The 22,103-nt window shown below is 42.7% G+C and overlaps 1 protein-coding gene across 5 annotated transcripts in view; it reads left to right on the top strand.

Annotated features, from left to right (window-relative positions):
• CHD6 (chromodomain helicase DNA binding protein 6) overlaps positions 1 to 22,103 on the top strand; it is a 206,738-nt gene that overhangs the window by 86,402 nt on the left and 98,233 nt on the right. For all 5 annotated transcript variants that reach the window (XM_086702220.1, XM_086702221.1, XM_086702217.1 and 2 more), the window contains 5 exons: positions 1,222 to 1,369; positions 3,194 to 3,343; positions 18,463 to 18,525; positions 21,276 to 21,334; positions 21,972 to 22,089. In XM_086702220.1, the coding sequence (XP_086558346.1) occupies positions 1,222 to 1,369; positions 3,194 to 3,343; positions 18,463 to 18,525; positions 21,276 to 21,334; positions 21,972 to 22,089 (538 nt within the window). The remainder of the gene's footprint in view (positions 1 to 1,221; positions 1,370 to 3,193; positions 3,344 to 18,462; positions 18,526 to 21,275; positions 21,335 to 21,971; positions 22,090 to 22,103) is intronic.

Raw genomic sequence — 22,103 nt, 5'->3', positions numbered from 1 at the left:
TGAACCTCACTCTGCTGCTTGATGAAATGAGGATAGTAATACTATCTGCCTGATAAGATTGATATGAAGACTAAAGGAGATAATCCATGTAAAATACTTAGAGAGTTGTGCCTGCATGTAATCACTGCTATGTAGCTAGTAGCTCTAATTATTAGTACTGCTACTATTATTATTACTGTTCCATGCACATCTCTGCTCAGTTGCATTCTCCCAAATCTCCCCAATGACTTAATCCATCCATTGATGCATCCATCTATCTTTTCAATAAGTATTTATTGGATACTTACTATGTATAAGGCATAAGACTAAGAATACAAACTTGAATCAAGTACATATTGTCCTCTAGGAATTTGGAGTCTGGTAGGAGAGATCAGAGAAGTATAAAATATTCATCTACTCAGCAGATGTTTATGGAAACTACAGAGGATTCAAGCACTGTGTGGTTCCGAGGCTGATATCATAGTTAATAACTAACTTTGGTGAAAGATCAGAGTTTGAGTACCTTAAGCAAAGCATAGCTGAGGTGGTTTGGGAGTATAGAAAAGAGATTTTATCAGCTAAGATGGTCAGAAAAAGCTTTTTAGAGGTGCTGCCATCTTAGCAGGACCTTGCAGGATGGATGGATCTTGCCCATCTTCACCTCTCTCAGGAGGCTTTTAGCTACTGCCTTGAGCTATTGCTTTGGGCGGCCTGTAGGATTTTCATATTCGTAACCTCCTCAAGGACAGGGACAGTATCGTTTTCAATTTTGACTTCCTAGTACTTCCTCCAAGTCTTATATAGACCATTTTCAGTAGAGGATGGTGACAGATTAAGGACACGTCTCTTCCCATGTAACCTAAAGGGCGATTGAAATTGTTGATTCTCAATATCTCAATATCTAGCAATTAAGCTTACTAGAGAAAACATTTATATAAACTGAAAGTGAGGTTTTGAAGATGTTCATATTATTTTATTTCTTACCACATTAATCATAGCCACAGGAATCATGATAAGGGTGTAAAAAAGTGAACTCTGCATCAAGCCATGTAGGTATTTCTTCCCATATTTCTGTGTATAGTTCTGGGAAGAAACTCTTGTAGATTCTCCATTAAAGCCTACCCCTAGGACAAGAATTCCTTGCGATACCATATCCTTATGTGATACCATTACTTTGATCACGTGAGAACTCTTAGTTTTAAAAACTGCCCAAGAGTTTTAATTCTGAATTTCTCCTTGTAGCAAGGAGCAAGGACCAACCCCAGTGGAGAGAAAGAAGAAAGGAAAGAGGAAAAGTGAAACCACAGTGGAGAGTTTAGAGCTGGATCAGGGCCTGCCGAACCCATCCCTGCGGAGTCCTGAGGAGTCCACTGAGTCTGCAGACAGCCAGGTACAGCTGTGACCGGGAACCCTGCGGGCGGTTACGGCTGCCGCACAGATCTTGCTGACGCGCTCCCTGTTGCGTTTCTCTCTCCATCTCCAGCCTTGCACCCCTTGCGCATAGATCCGGGCTGGGCTTTCACTGTTTTGGTGGGTGAGCACCAAGACCACAGGCTTTTTCCCCCTAGCATCCTGATCCTTATACTAATGATCTCCCAGGTTTTTTTAGTGGTGTTTGCTCTCTTCTTGGGAAGTAGCATGTTATTAGGCTGTAGAAAGAATGAATATGGAAAATTGAATTGTGGGGCACTCTGAGTTAAGGTGTCGGGGGCCTGATTTGCAATGCAGCTAATGCTTTTAAGATTCAGAGGGCTGGGCCGGTCTGCATAAGGACATTCTCATAATCCCAGATGCTGGAAAAGTCAGGGCTGTGTGTATTCATTTTGCCGAAATAGTAAAGGAAGTTTGGCCAAACATGGAAACAAAGAGTTGCCCACCTGAATGAGATTTTTAAAGCCATTACTAAGCATGCCCATGACATTGGTAGGAATTTTCTCCCTCAGTTGAAGCAACCTGTCTTGGATAGGAGTTCTAATATTTGAAAGTGGTGTTTCCTCTGATATCCATGACAGTTTACCTGGGTTATGCCTGCTGAAAGGGGACCATGTAAAATCATCCGACTACTGCACATTCAAGTATCCTTGGAGCCTCGTAGATTCCTAGATGGTCTTCACTGTAGGAAGGTATCAGCTTCCAATGTCACAGTGGTAATAAGTAGTAGTGTCTGGGGTATCAGAGCAGAACCCCCCCCCCCCCCATCACTGTCTCTGAACTCGGGCTAGTGGCTGTCACGTGTCCTCATGGGCAGAGCAGCAGGCATGTTGGGTTGATGGGAGTTGGCAGGGGTTTAAGTGTTTCCAGGGTGGTGATCTGTATGTACATGGGATTGGGAGACAGGTTTTCATGTGGAATCCCTCATGTAAAACTAAACGTCATAGAGGTAACATAATGAAGAAATGGTGGGAGAACAGAGAGAGGCCCAGGAGGTATGTTTTAAAAAATAAGGCAGGTGGTGTTTGGCTTTGGTTTTGTTTTTTAAGATTGAAGTACTGGAGAGTGAGCTAGCTGGTGAGTGGTTCCCAGAAGTGTTTCTGCTGCTTGGATGGGATGTGTCCATGAGATGAACCATGTGTTTTTCTGTTTGAGGAAAGCCACTGGGCTGCTTTGTTGTTGAATGTTGTCTCTCTAAAAGGTCAGGAGTTACTTAATTATAGATGAGTCCTCAGATGGTGACTCATGAATCTTGTTTTGTCACACTTAATATGTCTCCTTGCATTTCAAGGAGATTCTCAGAGTAAGTCCTAATAAAACTGGTATTAATTTAGTTTTTAAAGAATATATTGTAAGTACAGTGAATTTGACCACAACCGAAACAATTATCTTATCCCCCTAAAATCAGAGCTTCCAGCTATGCTGGAAGGGACCTGAAAGATGATGGAGTTTACCTCTCATCCCCGTTTTACTGGAATAGAAACTGACTCCAGAAAGGAAAAGGAAAGTCACTATCATTCATGAACAAGACACATCTCACTGGATTCTGAGACTATACCTTCTTCTCAGGGGATCTTGGCAATTTGGATCCCCTCCCTCAGCCAGATTTCATTTTGAGTGAATTTAATTCTTAAAAGAGTTGTGTTTAAGAAAGATTGCTTTTGTAAAATAGGACAGGTCTCTTGTGCATGTCAGTGAGTGTAGATGAGGGTATTCTTTCTTGTCCACGCTTTTTGCCTTTGACTCACAGAGCATCTCTCCGATGGGTGTGTTTGCCCTGCAGAAACGACGCTCAGGACGGCAGGTGAAGCGCAGAAAATATAACGAGGACCTGGATTTCAAGGTGGTGGACGATGACGGGGAGACAATCGCTGTTCTTGGAGCCGGCCGGACGTCCGCCCTCTCGGCTTCTACACTGGCATGGCAGGCGGAGGTACGGCCTATGGCTGGGGTGCTGACCTTGGCTTGATCCATCATTTTGGCCCACTTGATAGTTATTCTGTGGCTCTTCGCTGAAGCTAGGTTAGGTTATTGTAACTGGTGCTGATAACCTTCAGTTGGCTTCCTAATCCATTTAGAATGAAGTTCACTCCCGCTATGGTGCCCAGCAGGGTTCTCTCTGTCTCAGCAAATTCCTTCAGCATATAAATGACTTTCTCCCCACTCCCTAGCCTTGGGTTAACAGTTCTTTCCCACCTTCTTGCCCTGATATCTCTTCTTCACATGCATTACATGACTTGGTTCATCATCTTTTAAGCTAAAATGGTTTCTCCCCAGAGAGGTCTTTCCTGGTTCTTGTATTTAGAGTAGATCTCTGCCTCTGAGCCCCATGATTCTCAGTTTCACTCCATGTCTGTTTCTTTCATAGCACTTGCCACAGCTGATCATTGTGTTCTGGTTGCATTTATTTCTTTGTCTTTCCCATTAGAATGTGAAAGTCTGATAACATACTAAACAGCCATTCATTGGATGAAATCACATGCACTAGTAATTACAGTTGGAACTTGGATTCAATAAATGTGTATTAAGAGTCCATACAAGGCCAGGTCTTGGGATACAAGGATGAGTATCAAGGCATGGTACCTGGCTCCAAGAAGAAGGGGCTTATGGCTATATGAACACTGTGATAAAGTGCGGCCTTAGAAGAATGTGCTGGATACAGTGGCTACATGGGGGAGTGGACAGGAAAGGGGGAGGTCAGGATTTTAGGAAAGGCATTTCTAACATGAACTAAAGCCCACAGCCTGGATGGTGTTGCGGGTGGTGTTGTGATAGACCAGCTCGGCTGGATGTTGGGATCTGGTCTGAGGAGTGGTGGGAGATGAGCATTGAGTGGTAGGAAGAGTCACATTATGCAGGCCCTAGGGATTAGCTAAAGTATTTGACCTTAATACTGCAGAGCAAATGGTAGGGGGGAGGGGACATTGAGGGTTCCAGCAGAGAAGCAGGATGGCCCTATTTGTATTTTAGGGATTTCCATTGGCAGCGGTTTCAAGAAGAGGGACCTGATATCCAGATGCTAGAAGGAAGAGAGGTAAATATTGAAAAGGAGGAGGTCTGTGCCAGGGAGCTTACAGAGAAGACATTAGAAGCAAAAGAAGAAACAAGCTGTGCATATAGGAAGGGCATCATTGCCAGCAGCACATTCTGGGACACAGCCTGGCTGTTGTTGTGGAGTCCCTGATGCTGACTTGGCAGAATTCATGCTCTGCATGTGCGACAGAGCACAAATACCTGTCCTTCCCCCCGGGCACTAGGGTGGCTTAGCAAAGCCGGTAATACTTTATCTGTCTAAACCACCTTGCCTCCAGCTTAAAGCATTTTCACATAATTTCACATATCCTTTCACCTTGTGTTTGCATGGACAGTAGCTAGGAGGAGGGGTCGTCATCCCTGGTTTAACAGCCAAGAAGCGGGCACAGAACAATCTGGGTCATGGGACACCCTAGTGGTAGTCAACCAGTGACTAGCATGTAAGAGTTGATTTCAGGTCCCTTTGCCAAGAGTTATCCAACCAATAAACATAGCACTTAATAGGAATAATAATTTGATGTACTATCAGTGTAGTGCTTTCAAGCAAACAGTTAAGAGTAGTCCTGGCAAGAGTGCCATGAGGTGACAGGATTATATTGCTTTATGATGGGTTTTCCCTCCTTGGAGATTTATGGTTGGTTTGGTAGTTAAAACATTAGAAGGGAATTTATTTTCTCCTAGTAGCCATTCAGCCCGTCATTAACCATATTTCAGTTGTTGTTATGACTTCTTTTGTGGTACCTGAAGGGCGGCTTTAGCTGATCTGACAGAAAGAATTCAGGAAATTTTATGTATCTTAACAAGGCTCTTTTTATCCTCTTCAAGGTACACGAGAGAGAGAGCTAACATATGATAGAATCTGAATTTTCATTAATTAGGCCTCAAAAATTGTTATGAAATTTAAGCAGAAAGAGGCCTGATATGTGGCTTTGGCAAGCACGTGGATCTGGCCTCTGTGTCCCAGGCCTGGCCTAGCATGCAGGGTAGATAGACGGCCTGTAGGGGGATTGGGTGGGTTTCAGAGGCCTGCCTCAGCTGAGCCCTAGCTGCTGCCCGACTACACCGCATTTGCCTCTGGTTTACGTTTTGGGCTTCCTGGTGAGGTTTGAACAAAGATTTCCCAGGCTGATGGCAAACCTTGAAAGCCATGAATCTCATCTAGGATTCCAGACAATCCTCAGTACCCAGTGGCACAGAAAATCAGTTGAAGAAGATGAGGCTTTTACTTGTGTCCTTCTCCCGAGGCCCTTTGGATGGCTGTCTGCCTGCTTGCTGGCTGTAGCTTGGGGCCAAGAACCGTGTGGAGTCCCCAGCAGAAAGGCCCTGCTGCTCCCTCGCTGCATTTCTCGGGCAGTGCCTTCTCAGCATGCTCTGCCTTGTTCTGTGGCCCCTGGCCCAGTCCCAGATTGCAGCCTCAGCACTGGCTGTCTAGTGGGGAGTTGCTGGAAACATCTTTACATGTGATTCGTGGTAGGCCAGGACTGGCATGCTAGCACGGCCCTGCTCTGGAGCCAGAGGGACGGTCCCCTGACTGGGATACAGGATTCGGGGGCAGGAAATAACTTTCCATCCTCACGTCACAGTGAGCAAAGTCTTTGCTTTCTTATTCTTTGTCAAACGGATGTTGGTGTCTAGAACAGAGACAGACTTTCGCAGTTGTTGTGTAGATTTTTACAAGGCTGTCTCAGTTTCTGCCTCCTACAGTTTGTGCAGTTGTGTGATTTTGCCTTTTAGAACAAAGGGCTTTAATCTGAATGAGGCTTCAGCTCCCGGTGCCCTCCTGTGCCTCACTCTGTGTCTCTGAGGCCAGCGCCCTCCGCTTTGTCTAACCTTTTGCCGTGCCTGATGGGCTGAGCCCAGTTGTTTTCTCCCCCAGAAGCCCCCTGTTTCCTTCCCTGAGCTGGGGGAGAGTGCCCCTGCTCTATGGTCTAAGGTGGTTGTTTCTCAACTCCGATATTAAATCAAAATTCCTGCCTGATTTTTGTTTTAAATGTGACTGCACACTACCTGTTTACTCCCGTTTATTTCCCTACCTCATTCTAATGCTTTTGCTCTACTGTTTACTTAGTATTCCGTATATGCATCCTGTTTCCTGTGGACTCATTCTTTCATCCTTCCAGTTCATTTCAGCTTTCCTTCCTGCTTGTCCTCTTACGACCCACCATTCCTTAGGGCCCTACTAAAACCTTACCTATTCTGTGAAATCCAAGCTGTTCTTGCTTTTTGCACTCTTGCTGGACTTAAGGTTACTGTCACACCAATTAGAATTTAACCTGCAACGTTTCTAATAAAAATGTTTTATGTTGTTTTCCCTACATGAATGTAAGCCCCTGAGACTGGGCATCTCGTTTGATGCTACTTTTGTACCCTCACATACTTGGTGATTTGAAAAGTGATTTGCTTCTTGCTAGAACCTCTCCCTTGTGCCTAGCTAAATAGAACTAAATCAGGTGGTTGGTTGAGGTTGGGGGTGACTAGGGTTGACAATTTTTGAAATTTTCCCTAAGAAAAAAATTTTTAGTTATCCGAGTCTCTGACATGAAAGAGAATGAATTAAAATGGCCTTCTTTGAAGGATAATTTGAGAAAATTCCAAGTAGCTGAGAACAGATGGTTGTTATGGAAGTGTGTTTGGCAAGCAGATTTAGTTTATATCTGTGTGTATCTGTATACACGGAGTGTTGATACACACATGATCGTGCTTATGCACAATCTCTGTTTAGAAAAGTCCTGATTTCCTAGTTTCCGTCCTGCTTTGATGTGTATTTTGGAAATGCTATTCCCTTTTCCTTTTATTGGGATAGAGTAAAGCCTGCTCTCAGTGTTTTGATGATAATCAGTTTTTTTTTAAAGGAATTATTCTTTTCTTTCTTCTTTTTCTTTATTTTTTTTTAAGTTCATCTATTTATTTTGAGAGAGACAGCACAAGTGGGGGAAGGGCAGCTACAGAGGGAGAGAGAGGATCCCGAGCAGGCCCTGTGCTGCCAGCACAGAGCCCGATGTGGGGGCTTGAACCCACAGAATTGTGAGATAATAACCTGAGCCAAAAGTAAGAATTGGATGCTTAACCAGCTGGGCCACCCAGGCACTCCTCTTTTCTTTTTTTTTTTTTTTAATGTTCGTTCACTTTTGAGAGAGAGAGAGACAGGGAGGGGTGTGAGCCAGGGAGGAGCAGAGAGAGAGGAAGACACAGAATCCAAAGCAGGCTCCAGGCTCTGAGCTGTGAGCACAGAGCCTGATGTGGGGCTTGAACTCACCAAACACAAGATCATGACCTGAGCCAAAGTCAAATGCTTACCTGACTGAGTCACCCAGGCACCCCTCACTGATTTTTTTTTTTTTAATTCCAGTATTCATTGCTATCCCTATAAAAGATAAGTTGAGGGGTGCCTGGGTGGCTCAGTCGGTTAAGCGGCCAACTTCGGCTCAGGTCATGATCTCGCGGTCCGTGAGTTCGAGCCCCGCGTCAGGCTCTGTGCTGACAGCTCAGAGCCTGGAGCCTGTTTCAGATTCTGTGTCTCCCTCTCTCTGACCCTCCCCTGTTCATGCTCTGTCTCTCCCTGTCTCAAAAATAAATAAAACGTTAAAAAAAAAAAAAGACTTAAAAAAAAAAAGTTGAAATTTTATTTCACATTCCTTAATTTTTACTTGAAAATTTTCTATGGTGAAGAATGTTTGAAGCCCTCCATCCTTTTATTTATTTTTTTCTTAAAGTTTATTTATTTATTTATTTAGAGAGCACATGTGCAAGCGGGAGAGGGGCAGAGAGACAGAGAGAGAAGGAATCCCAAGCAGACTCCATGCCCAGCGAGGAGCCCAACGTGGGGCTTGATCCCACAAACTGCAAGATCATGACCTGAGCTGAAATCAAGAGTCAGTCACACAACCAACTGAGCCACCCAGGTGCCCCTGAAGCCCTTCATCCTTTTAATACTCAGAGTAAAGTACTGTCCTTTCTTGTCCGTGTGTTAACGTTTCCTTGGATTTGGCTGGTCCTAGTAAAAACTCCAAATAACATTATCAAAATCCTCCCACTAAAACCCATCTTTTTTCTATTCTTAATGGTAGATAAGAATAAGAATGTTTGAAGCAATCTAGTAGTGAGGAAGACATAATTGTTCCTGTCAGTACATGTGTACATGTATGAATGCTCCCTGGTTAGTCTGGGTTCTACAGACTTGGGAGTGGGTAGGAAAGGTAGTCAGAAATTATGAAAGTTTAGTGCTGGTTAACAGAGATCTAACTCAGATGTCGCTGCACTTTCAGAGGCTCTCCTAATTTGCCAAAGTGCCCTGTCTTGAATTGTGGGATTTCAGCAGGTTCTCAGCACTTGCTTTATGCTGATATTACCATTTATATTGCAAAATCTCTTAACATTATTTATTCAAAAATACTTCTTGAGGACCTACTACCTGCCAAGGACTGTTTTGTGCTGGAGATAACATCAAGGATCAAAAGAGGCAAAACTCCCTGCTCTCACAGAGGCAGCATACAATAAATGGAGAGGGGACCTACGAAATCCATGCAACTGATCTCCTCTTCACATTTGCTGGATTCTGAACCTGTGGGAGAGGAGGCCAAACAGCCAAGCTCCAAGTTAGTTTCCAAAGGGTGGAAATACCTAGGTAGAGGCTGGGAACAAACCTAAAAAGTAATAAAATTGTGTAGTATATCAATGGTGGTAAGTGCTGTGAGAAAAAAAATCAGGAGAGGAGTGATGTGGAATTGAGGAATGAGGGTTGCAGTTTTAATTAGGGTGGTCTGTTTTGGCCTCACCAAGGTAACATTTGAGCAAAGAATTGAAGGCAATAAAGGAGTGAGGGAATCTTGAGAGGGAGGCATTTTAGGCGGAGGGAATAGCCTGTGCAGAGTCTCTGAGGTAGAAATGGGCCACTAGTGTGTGTGTGAGGAACACACAGGGAGACCTGAAAGGTAATAGGAGATGGGACGTTTGGTGAGCTCCAGCAGGGTTTGTTGTAGGCCTTTAAAAGATGTTTGATTTTATTCTAAAAGAGAAGCCTTGTAAGCAGGTTAGGCAAAAGACATTATAATGGCAGTTCTGAATGTTGTATTGTGAATAGACTAGTTGGGCAGGAGTGGAAGCAGGGAAACTAGATAGAAGGCAGTTGAGAATAATCTGGGTGAGAAATGAAGGTGATTTAGACGAGGGTAGAAGCAGTGGAGGTGGTGAGAAATTGCTGGATTCTATACATATTTTGAAGATATAGCCAACACGATTTCTTGGCTAATCAGACACAGTGTGTGGAGAGAGAGGAGGAATCAAGAATTACACCAAGATTTTTGGTTTGAACACCAAGAAGGATAGAATTCACTCAGTTGGGAGAAAACTGTAGATGGAATGGGTAGGGAAGGGAAGTTGGCTAGGATAGCAGGAGTTTACATTTTAGACATTTTAAGTGTGAAATACCTCTGAGATATTCAAGTGGAGATGGCAGGTAACAATTAGATATATGAGTCTATGAATTGAGGGGAGGTTCTGAGCTGGATACATAAACTTGGCTGGTGTCATGATGTAGCCCTTATTTAAAACCTCAAGACTGGGGGCGCCTGGGTGGCGCAGTCGGTTAAGCGTCCGACTTCAGCCAGGTCACGATCTTGCGGTCCGTGAGTTCGAGCCCCGCGTCGGGCTCTGGGCTGATGGCTCAGAGCCTGGAGCCTGTTTCCGATTCTGTGTCTCCCTCTCTCTCTGCCCCTCCCCTGTTCATGCTCTGTCTCTCTCTGTCCCAAAAATAAATAAAAAAACGTTGAAAAAAAAAATTTTAAAACCTCAAGACTGGACAAGATCAGCAGAAAAATGAGTATGAATTGAAAAGAGTAAAAAGTAGGCCCTAGGGAGTTCCTGGAATGAGAGTTGATGTGGGAGGATTCCTTCTTCCAGGGAAGAGACAGTAGGTCGTGGCAGGGCAACACTCATTGCAAAGGGAAAAAAAGAGAATGTGTCTTTAAAGACATCAGATATCTGTGAAAGCAACAAGAATTAGATTAACTAAAATTCCAGACAGTGATGAGCTATTTATTACTAGATGAGCCGGCAGTTGCGAACTATTTCTTCTCTGGAAACATTCCTCAGTTCTAGGTGCAGGTTGAGGATCAGGCTTGGCTCAAACAGACTTCTCTGGGTTGAAGAGAAACCATCACTATCTGCCCCTGCTGGTGAAATGATTGGAAACTAGAAGATCCCCAAAGCAAAGGGCCCTCCCCAGGACCTTGAGGAGTTCTGGGGTAGCCCAAGAAGTTAGTGGCTCATTCAGAAGGCAGATTGAAATCTCACAGTATCATGGTACCTAGAGGGAAAATCTCACTAAAGGGATGGGCTTAGTGTAGAAAAACTAACTCTCCCTAAAGAGAGGTTTTTAAGAGGGGCACCTGGGTGGCTCAGTCTGTTAAGTGTTCGACTCTTGATCTCAGCTCAGGTCGTGATCTCACCTGAGATTCATGAGATTGAGCCCTGAGTCAGGCTCTGTGCTGACAGTGCGGAGCCTGCCTGGGATTCTCTTTATCCCTCTCTGTCTCTCTCTCTGCCCCTCCCTCGCTCGCACTTGCTCTCTCTCTTTCTCTGTCTCTCAAAATAAATAAATAAATTTAAAAAAAGAGAGTGAGAGATTTTTAACTTACTTGGGATTGGAGACTCCAGGGCTCAGGAATAGAAAGACCTGCCACATTCAGTCAGTGGCCCTGGACATTCATGCTTGAGAAACAGGATAAAACAAGAGATGAATCTTTAAAAAAAATTTTTTTTAGTGTTTATTTATTTTTGAGAGAGACATAGACAGAATGCGAGTGGGTTGGGGGCAGAGAGAGAGGGAGACACGGAATCCGAAGCAGGCTCCAGGCTCCGAGCCATCAGCACAGAGCCCGATGCGGAGCTCAAACTCATGAGCTGTGAGATCATGACCCAAGCTGAAGTCAGATGCTCAACCAACTGAGCCACCCAGCTACCCCTGCTAAGCAAGAGATAAATCTTAACAGTAACCCAGGCCTGACCCAATTCAGTGTCTCATTGGACCCAGGGACCACCCCCTCTCACAGAGAAAATAGGAAATAGTTGTGGAAAATATTGTTAGGAGCTGCTAAGGTTCCTTTATTCACAATATCTACCATAAGTAAAAAACTATTGCACATTTGAAAAAGCTGGAAAAAATGTGACTAAAAAGTAAAAGTAATATATAATAGAAGCAGACCCTAGATGATCCAGGTAGTGGACTTAACAGAAAAGAATTTTAAAATAACTGATTAACATGTGAAAGAAAATAAAAGAAAATGAGCCAAAAAAATTTTAAAGTGAAGAATTCCAGTGAAGAAATGAATCTGTAAAGAGAATCGGTTCAACAGGCTGGACTGAAAATTCCAATTTAAAAAACTTAGAATACAGTGGATGACTTTAAAGGCAGATTAGAGGGGCGCCTGGTGGCTCAGGTGGTTAAGCGTCTAACTTTGGCTCAGGTTATAATCTTGCACTTCATGAGTTTGAGCCCCATGTTGGGCTCTATGCTGACAGCTCCGAGCCTGGAGCCTGCTTCATAGTCTGTGTCTCCCTCTCTGCCCCTCCCCCGCTCACACTGTCTCTCAGTCTCTCAAAAATAAACATTAAAAATATATATATTTGTGTGTGTGTATAAATCTAAAAACTTTTTAAAATCTAAAAAGTAAAAAATTAAAATAACCTGAAATAAAAATTAAAGCAGATTAGATACAACAGAAGATAAGATTGGTGACTTTGAAGACAAATCAATAGGAAATTTCTGAACTGCCACATAGAAAAAAGAATGGAAAGAGCAGAACAAAGCATATGAAACAATCGGGGTGCAGTGAAAAAGTGCAATGTGTATCTCTGATTAGAGTCCTAGATGTGGAGGAGAGATTGGAGCAGAGGAGTGTTTGATGATAAAAGTAAATGGCCAACAACTCCCATAAACTGATGGGGGATATCAACCAATACATTCAGCATCAGGTAACTCCCAAGCAGGGAAAATACAAAAACAAAAACCATATTCAGGCACATCTGAAACTGTAGAAAACCAAAGACTTAAAATCCACTAGATAAAAACTACTAACGTTATATTAAATGGTACAATACTGAATGCTTTCCTGCTGAATTTGGGAGTAAGAAAAAGATCCCACTGTTATCTTTATATTCAGAAATGCAGGGGACACCTGGGTTTCTCAGTTAAGCATCCAACTTAGGCTCAGGTCATGATCTCACAGTTCGCGAGTTCGAGCCCTCTGCTGGGCTGTCTGGTATCAGCATCGAGCCTGCTTCGGATCCTCTGTCCCCCTCTCTCTCTGCCCCTCCCCCTCTTGCTCTCTCAAAAATAAATAAACATTAAAAAAAAAGAATATGTAATATAAATTTTAAAAAAGAGATACACTGGAGGTCCTGGCCATTGCTATAAGTAAACAAAGAAATAAAAAGTTTAAAAATTGGAACGGAAGAAGTACGATTCAGTATTTGTAGATGACATGACTGTGTGTGTTGAAAATTCAACAGAATTGACAAACCATTAGAATTAATAAATGTGGATTTAGCTAAATTGTTGGATACAAAGACAATATACATAAACATCTACTTTATTTCTGTGAACTAGCAGCATGAAATCAGGAAAGAAAAATTCTAAAATGCCATTTGTAACATCATCAAAAATATTAGATATTCTGGAATAGCTCTCAAAAGATATACAAGCCCTCTCTATATGAAAAACATTGCTGAGAGAAATTAAAGAAGACCTACATAAATAGAGCAATGTATGACATACATGTGTTCAATATTGTTAAGATGTCTGCAGTTCATTCCCAGTCAGAATCTAAGTACGGTGTTTTCTGCTGGAAATTGATGATAGAAACACAAAAGACCTAGAATAGCCAGACAATCTTTACGGAGAACTCAGTTGGAAGACTCCCTGTAATCCAGACTTTTAATCACACTCCAGTAATGAAGACAAGGTAGTGTTGCTATAAAAACAAGTAGAACCAAACAGAGCTGCGCTGCTCCGTAGGGCTCCAACTAGCCCGATGTGGCTGTAAGCACTTGAAATATGGGTAGTCTGATCCGGATGGCCAACAGGCACATGAAAAGATGCTCAACGTCGCTCCTCATCAGGGAGATACAAATCAACACCACACTCAGATATCACCTCACACCAGTCAGAGTGGCCAAAATGAACAAATCAGGAGACTATAGATGCTAGAGAGGAGGTGGAGAAACGGGAACCCTCTTGCACTGTTGGTGGGAATGCAAACTGGTGCAGCCACTGTGGAAAACAGTGTGGAGGTTCCTCAGAAAATTAAAAATAGACCTACCCTATGACCCAGTAATAGCACTGCTAGGAATTTACCCAAGGGATACAGGAGTACTGATGCATAGGGGCACTCGTACCCCAATGTTTATAGCAGCACTCTCTCAACAATAGCCAAATTATGGAAAAAGCCTAAATGTCCATCAACTGATGAATGGATAAAGAAATTGTGGTTTATATACACAATGGAGTACTACAGGGCAATGAGAAAGAATGAAATATGGCCCTTTGTAGCAACATGGATGGAACTGGAGAGTGTGATGCTAAGTGAAATAAACCATACAGAGAAAGACAGATACCATATGTTTTCACTCTTATGTGGATCCTGAGAAACTTAACAGAAACCCATGGGGGAGGGGAAGGAAAAAAAAAAAAAAGAGGTTAGAGTGGGAGAGAGCCAAAGCATAAGAGACTCTTAAAAACTGAGAACAAACTGAGGGCTGATGGGGGGTGGGAGGGAGGGGAGGGTGGGTGATGGGTATTGAGGAGGGCACCTTTTGGGATGAGCACTGGGTGTTGTATGGAAACCAATTTGACAATAAATTTCATATACTGAAAAAAAAAAAAAGAAATATGGGTAGTCTGAATTCAGATGTGCTTTAAGTGTGAAGTACACATCGGATTTTAAAGACTTAATGAGTGAATATAAAGTATCTTATTAATAATTTTATATTGGTTATACATTGAAATAATAAATTTTTGCATATATTGCTTTAAATAAAATATTAAAATTCATTTCATCTGTTTATTTTTACTATTTTTATTTTTAGAGAGAGCACGAGTTGGGGAGGCGGGCAGAGGGAGAAAGAAAGAGAGAGAGAGAGAGAGAGAGAAAGAGAGAATCTCAAGCAGGCTCCATATTCAGCATGGAGCCCAATACAGGGCTCAATCCCACGACCCTGGGATCATGACCTGAGCTGAAATCAAGAGTTGGGAGCTCAACTGACTGAGCCCCTATTTTTACTTTTTTAAAAAGGTGGCTGCAAGAAAATTTTAAATTACTTTAGGTGGCTTAATGAGTGACCTTTGTGGCAGCCATAGCTGCCACAACAACACTGCCACATTGCTGCCACATGATTCAACAACACACAAGAATGTATAAGAGAAAAGATTGATAAGGCGGATTATGTAGAACTTCTGTTCATCAAAAGACATTTATAGAAGCAAAAGGCAAACCATAGATTGGCAGATAATATTTGTTATCTATATAACTGACAGGACACTTATTCAGAAATGTATAATGAACTCTTACAAATTTAAAAAAAGGACAATTTTTAAAATCGGCAAATGACATGAATGGAGCTTCACGGAGAGGTTATCCACACGGTCAGTAAGCATATGAAAAGGTGCTCAGTATCCTCAATTGCTAGGGAGATGTGAATTAAAGATGTGAATTAATTAAATTTAAAGATGTGAATTTAGCCACAAGAATGGCCAAAATTTTAAAGATTGACAATATTAAGTCACCTGGAACTCCCATATGTGGCTGGTGGGTATAAAAATTGTCAGAATCGGTTTGGAAAAAATTTTGACAACATTCATTAAAACCAAATATATAATCTACCTCATAACCTTGCAATTCCACTTTTCGGTATATATCCAAGATAAATGAGTGCATTTGTCCACCAAAATATACACAGTGTATATAAATGTTGGAAGCAACCCAAATATTCCTCAACAGCAGATAAATGAATGGTAGTATATTTATACAACTAAATACTATGCAGAAATACAGAAGAATGAACCACATACTATATAGTTCATTTACATGAAGCTTAGTAGTAGGCAAAACTAATCAGTGGTAGTAGAAATCCAAATAGTGGTTACTTCCAGTGGGGGCACGAGAGCCTCCCAGAACATTGGGAATGTTATGTAACTTGGTCTAGGTGATATTTATACAAGTGGGTATGTGTATGTGTAAGAATTCATTGGTTGTACACTTGAGATCTCTATATACTGTATGTATGCCATACTTCAATAACTTTTTTTTTTTTTAATTTTTTTTTTTCAACGTTTATTTATTTTGGGGACAGAGAGAGACAGAGCATGAACGGGGGAGGGGCAGAGAGAGAGGGAGACACAGAATTGGAAACAGGCTCCAGGCTCTGAGCCATCAGCCCAGAGCCTGACGCGGGGCTCGAACTCACAGACCGTGAGATCGTGACCTGGCTGAAGTCGGACGCTTAACCGACTGCGCCATCCAGGCGCCCCAGTAACTTTTAAAGTGTTATGTTAGCATATCTGGTAGTTCCTTGCTGAGGAGGACTATGGCTCATCTATTTCTGTAAGACCAGTGAATAAACCTAAAAGACAGTAAATAATGTGGAAGAAATTTAGGAAGGAAATGAAGTAGGAAATGAGGAAGGAGGTTTGTTCATTCATCTACTTTCTCTTAACCGGCACCTGTTCCTTTGTTGGTTGCAAGGTTGGGGTAGTGATCTTTGGCTTAAGAAAACTACACCAGGCTCTGGCCCTTTGCTGTTGGCCATCCTGACAGTATGGCTAGGTCCCAGTGTATGAAGAAGGAAGAGAATTTTTAATTAAGTGACGTAGATTAAGAATATTAACTGTCTGGGGCGCCTGGGTGGCGCAGTCGGTTAAGCGTCCGACTTCAGCCAGGTCACGATCTCGCGGTCCGTGAGTTCGAGCCCCGCATCAGGCTCTGGGCTGATGGCTCAGAGCCTGGAGCCTGTTTCCGATTCTGTGTCTCCCTCTCTCTCTGCTCCTCCCCCGTTCATGCTCTGTCTCTCTCTGTCCCAAAAATAAATAAACGTTGAAAAAAAAAAAAAAATTAAAAAAAAAAAAAAAAAAAAGAATATTAACTGTCTGCAGTCTGTAGCCCTGGTGAGTTAGATGCTTTATTTCCTCATGTATTTCCTCTCTCTTCCTCTTCCTTGTATTTAGCATTAACAAATATATACTGGTCACCCACTGGTGCCTGGCCTTTTCAGGTCTTTAGCTATAGCAGTGGATAAAACAAATAAGGATCCCTACCCTCAGAAGGTTTACATTGTAATGGGAGAAGGCAGGCAACAGCCACCTGCCGCCTCTTCCTTTCCTTGTGCTTAAGAATCAGGCAGAACACTTGAGCAGAAAAACAAAAGCTTAGTCTGTATCCCCATCCCTTCTTCCTACTATATGGTAGGCACAATCAACTTGTCTTCTTGTTGAGCAGTGGGAGTAGACTCTTGTCACTTTGGATTAACTTTGGCATGGCACCTAGCACCATGCCATGTGTCTAGGGGAATGTAATAAATATTTGTAACCTTTGGGAGCATCTGTCATCGCCTGCTGATCGCCATACTTCGTTTCTACCAACTGCCCTCCTCCTCTTTCTTTCTTTCTTTCTTCCTTTCTTTCTTTCAGTACTTTTCTGGGGAAAGTATGATTTTATATACCTTTATATACCATTTTCTGTAATGGTGTGGCTCTGGGACAGGCGAACCCCTGGAATGGGTAGGACCGAAGACAGTAGTAATGCAGCATGAAGTCATCCTTGGGGAAGTTCTGATCAGGAACCCAAGTTATTTTGGGAGCTACGGCTATTGTGATGAGCATTCTTCTCATTCTGTTCTGAATACCCTGTTGTGGACAAATACTAGATCTGAGGAGGTCATATAGTACATACAAAACCTCTGAAATAGGACGGCTCAAATACAGTCCCAGAAAGAACATCAAACATAAGAGTGTTCTGACTCAACACATCCTTTTTATGTTTGTAATTATTTAATCAAATACTCTGTAGAGAGATTTCATGGAGATCAGGAGCCTAGAAATGTTGATGTGTAGCCGGGGTAGAAAGGAAGAAATTAATTTGTTTTGAGTTAGGATTTATAGGCAAAGGATGATGGGTGAAACAGCCATTTCCAGACACAGAAGGGAAAGACGGTATCGTTTAGTAGAGAATAATTATGCCTTGCATTTGCATAGTGCTTACTGTTCCAAAAATATTTTCACATACCGTTTTATCCTCCTAGTAACCCAGTGAGATAAGTATATTTAACTCCTATTTTAATAGATTTGGAAACGAAGACGTGTTAATTGACTTACCCAAAGTCAGTAGCTGGTAGGTGTTAGAATTAGGACTCTTTGGGGCGCCTGGGTGGCGCAGTCGGTTAAGCGTCCGACTTCAGCCAGGTCACGATCTCGCGGTCCGTGAGTTCGAGCCCCGCGTCGGGCTCTGGGCTGATGGCTCAGAGCCTGGAGCCTGTTTCCGATTCTGTGTCTCCCTCTCTCTCTGCCCCTCCCCCATTCATGCTCTGTCTCTCTCTGTCCCACAAATAAATAAACGTTGAAAAAAATTAAAAAAAAAAAAAAAAAAGAATTAGGACTCTTTGCTTCTAAGGCCCCCAGACTCCTTTCTGTTACACCTTTCTGAAAATTTTATGCAGCAACACGTAGGCAGGTTTGGCAGAAAAGGGAAGTCCTGGGACCAATTTTAGTGATGCTAAAGGCAGATCTGAAATTAAGAGTCTGAAAAGCCGCATAACTTCTCTGCTTATGTGGAAGGGGAGGTGTTAGGTTGTGTCCAGATGTTAGAATGTTTGTGATCTTTTGATCACTCTGTGGACTGATAGGGAGGGAGGCCTCAGCACTCAATGGTGAACTTTCAGACCAAGTAGTACCTGCTATAGCATTTCTTACAGAATTATTTCTTGGATTCTGTGGTGCCAGTAATTTTCTTTCTTCTTAACCTCTGTCTCCAGGAGCCTCCAGAAGATGACGCAAACATCATTGAGAAGATCCTGGCATCTAAGACCGTCCAGGAGGTTAGTGGCTTATGTGTCAGCTTTTATATCACAGGTTCTCCCCTCTGTGAAGAGGGATTTGGCTAGACAACCTGGAATGGTCCTGATTGGCCAGAGTGAGAGCAAAGCAAGAATATTGTCTTGCTAGTCATTCTTTTATTCTTTTATTCTTTATTATTCTTACCCCCATGGAAGATTTTAGGTCCTAAAATTCTTAAATATTTGAGTATAGCCCCAAATAATTTTTTCCCTCCATTGTGATGCTAGCAGAAGGTATTTTTGTCCCTTAGTTTCTGCAGCCCAGGGAAAGTCCTCAGGGGGCCAAGAAGAGAACATGGAAAAAGAGCCATATTGAAAACATTTGGATATTGTTAAAATGTCAATACTACCCAAAGCAATCTACACATTCAATGAAATCCCAATCAAAGTTGCATCCGCATTCTTCTCAAAGCTAGAACAAGCAATCCTAAAATTTGTATGGAACCACAGAAGACCCCAAATAGCCAAAGTAATATTGAAGAAGAAAACCAAAGCAGGAGGCATCACAATCCCAGACTTTAGCCTCTGCTACAAAGCTGTAGTCATCAAGACAGCATGGTATTGGCACAAAAATAGACACATAGACCAATGGAATAAAATAGAGACTCCAAAATTGGACCCACAAAAGTATGGCCAACTAATCTTTGACAAAGCAGGAAAGAATATCCAATGGAAAAAAGACAGTCTCTTTAACAAATGGTGCTGGGAGAACTGGACAGCAACATGCAGAAGAGTGAAACTAGGCCACTTTCTTACACCATTCACAAAAATAAACTCAAAATGGATGAAGGACCTGAATGTGAGACAGGAAACCATCAAAACCCTAGAGGAGAAAGCAGGGAAAAAAACCTCTCTGACCTCAGCCGCAGCAATTTCTTACTTGACACATCTCCAAAGGCAAGGGAATTAAAAGCAAAAATGAACTATTGGGACCTCATCAAGATAAAAAGCTTCTGCACTGCAAAGGAAACAATCAACAAAACTAAAAGGCAACCAACGGAATGGGAAAAGATATTTGCAAATGACATATCGGACAAAGGGCTAGTATCCAAAATCTATAAAGAACTCACCAAACTCCACGCCCAAAAACAATACAGTGAAGAAATGGGCGGAAGACATGAATAGGCATTTCTCTAAAGAAGACATCCAGATGGCCAACAGGTACATGAAAAGATGCTCAACGTCACTCCTCATCAGGGAAATACAAATCAAAACCACACTCAGATATCACCTCACGCCAGTCAGAGTGGCTAAAATGAACAAATCAGGAGACTATAGATGCTGGAGAGGATGTGGAGAAATGGGAGCCCTCTTGCACTGTTGGTGGGAATGCAAACTGGTGCAGCTGCTCTGGAAAACAGGGTGGAGGTTCCTCAAAATATTAAAAATAGATCCACCCTATGACCCAGCAATAGCAGTGCTGGGAATTTACCCAAGGGATACAGGAATGCTGACGCATAGGGGCACTTGTACCCCAATGTTTATAGCAGCACTTTCAACAATAGCCAAATTATGGAAAGAGCCTAAATGTCCATTGACTGATGAATGGATAAGGAAATTGTGGTTTATAAACACAATTGAATACTACGTGGCAATGAGAAAAAATGAAATCTGGCCTTTTGTAGCAACGTGGATGGAACTGGAGAGTGTGATGCTAAGTGAAATAAGTCATACAGAGAAAGACAGATACCATATGTGTTCACTTTTATGTGGATCCTGAGAAAGTTAACAGAAGATCATGGGGGAGGGAAAGGGGGGGAAAATGTTACAGAGAGGGAAGAAGGCAAACCATAAGAGACCCTTAAAAACTGAGAATAAACTGAGGGTTGATGGGGGGTGGGAGGCAGGGGAAAGTGGGTGATGGGCAATGAGGAGGGCACCTGTTGGGATGAGCACTGGGTGTTGTATGGAAACCAGTTTGACAATAAATTTCATATTAAAAAAAATAATAAGGGGCGCCTGGGTGGCGCAGTCGGTTGAGCGTCCGACTTCAGCCAGGTCACGATCTCACGGTCCGTGAGTTCGAGCCCTGCGTCAGGCTCTGGGCTGATGGCTCAGAGCCTGGAGCCTGTTTCCGATTCTGTCTCTCCCTCTCTCTCTGCCCCTCCCCCGTTCATACTCTGTCTCTCTCTGTCCCAAAAATAAATAAACATTGAAAAAAAATAATAATAATAAAACCACAGCTACAAAAAAAAAAAAAGAAAGAAAGGAAAACATTTGGAGGGTGGGTTCTTTAGATATCTCAGGACCATTGTGGAGATCCAGAGAGTATACCTGGAGTGAAAGATATGTTGTCACTGGTGAGAACATAGTTTTATCTTCAAATATTTATGAGAGCAAACTTCCTTACTTTGAGAGTGGGCACCGCTGATGTTTCGGGATGGTGGTCAGGGGGTGTGCCGGAGACCTGTGTTTTCAGTTGCACGCCAGGCTTTGGGCCTGACAGCTTTCAGATCCTGGGCCGATTTGGGTTTATCAGCCGAACACTGTCCCAGCCTGGACCTTGGAAGGACACCAGGAGGATCATTTTCTTTTTTACCTTCTGGCTAGCTGTGCATTCATCCTTTGGGAAAGCTGCTCAGTAGCTGTCAGGAAAAGAAGGGGGAAACTGAAAACATCCTCAGGAAGTCTGTACGAAAATCAAGCAGAGGTGTTGATTTACCTGTTTTCTTGTGCAACGTCAGGGCGATCTGTGGGGGTCTGAGCTGTTAACTGCTTGCTGTTGATTACAGGTTCACCCCGGAGAGCCCCCATTCGACTTGGAGCTATTCTACGTTAAGTATAGAAATTTGTACGTGTTCTTCATATATTATTTGTATTTGGATTTTATATGAATAAAATTTCCTTTCCCTCATCACATCACCTTCTGTATTTTCCAAGAATGGCCCCTGAGGCCTGACCTGTGGATCTTGACTGACTCAACTTCACCTTAAGCAGTAGTACTTACCTTTGGCTATGCAGATAGTCGCCGGGGAAGACCTTGCTCCACTCAGTACCAGCTGACTCAGACTCTGGGAGTAGATCCCAAGGACTGGTGCTTATTAAAAACTCCCCAAGCCATTCTCATCTGCTCCTGGTGGAGAACCACTGTCCTGTAGCTCGCACTGTTTCCCTCTTAGATTTTTCTTTCTTCCTCTGCCTCGTGCCCACTTTCACTAATGTGTGTTAATGACAGCTTGCCCATGCCTACCCTCCCTCTGCTCTCAGGCAGTTTGTGTAGAAGCTGCAGAGGGATCGGTCATTTGGAATTAATCGCTGCATTGTCTTATTTTGTTGTCCGGTTAGTGCAAGGCCCTTCGCAGCCTAATCTCTGGCAGTTTCACCACAAACCGCTACTTCTGGGTTAGTCACCCTGTTTGCTGAAACACTGTAGGGCTCAGTGGTGTGGTTGTTTGCACTTGTCTCACAATTTGTGTGTCTTTGGACAGTTCCTACTTGCATTGTAAATGGGCCACAATGGAAGAGCTGGAAAAGGATCCTCGCATTGCACAGAAGATCAAGCGATTCAGGAATAAACAAGCCCAGATGAAGCACATTTTTACTGAGGTGAAGCAATATTT

This window comes from Puma concolor, chromosome A3 (assembly GCF_028749965.1).
Source record: "Puma concolor isolate L17-30 chromosome A3, mPumCon1.1.hap2, whole genome shotgun sequence".
Taxonomy (NCBI): Eukaryota; Metazoa; Chordata; class Mammalia; order Carnivora; family Felidae; genus Puma; species Puma concolor.
Note: the sequence above shows the minus strand (reverse complement) of the source record. Positions and strands in the feature narration are given on the sequence as shown.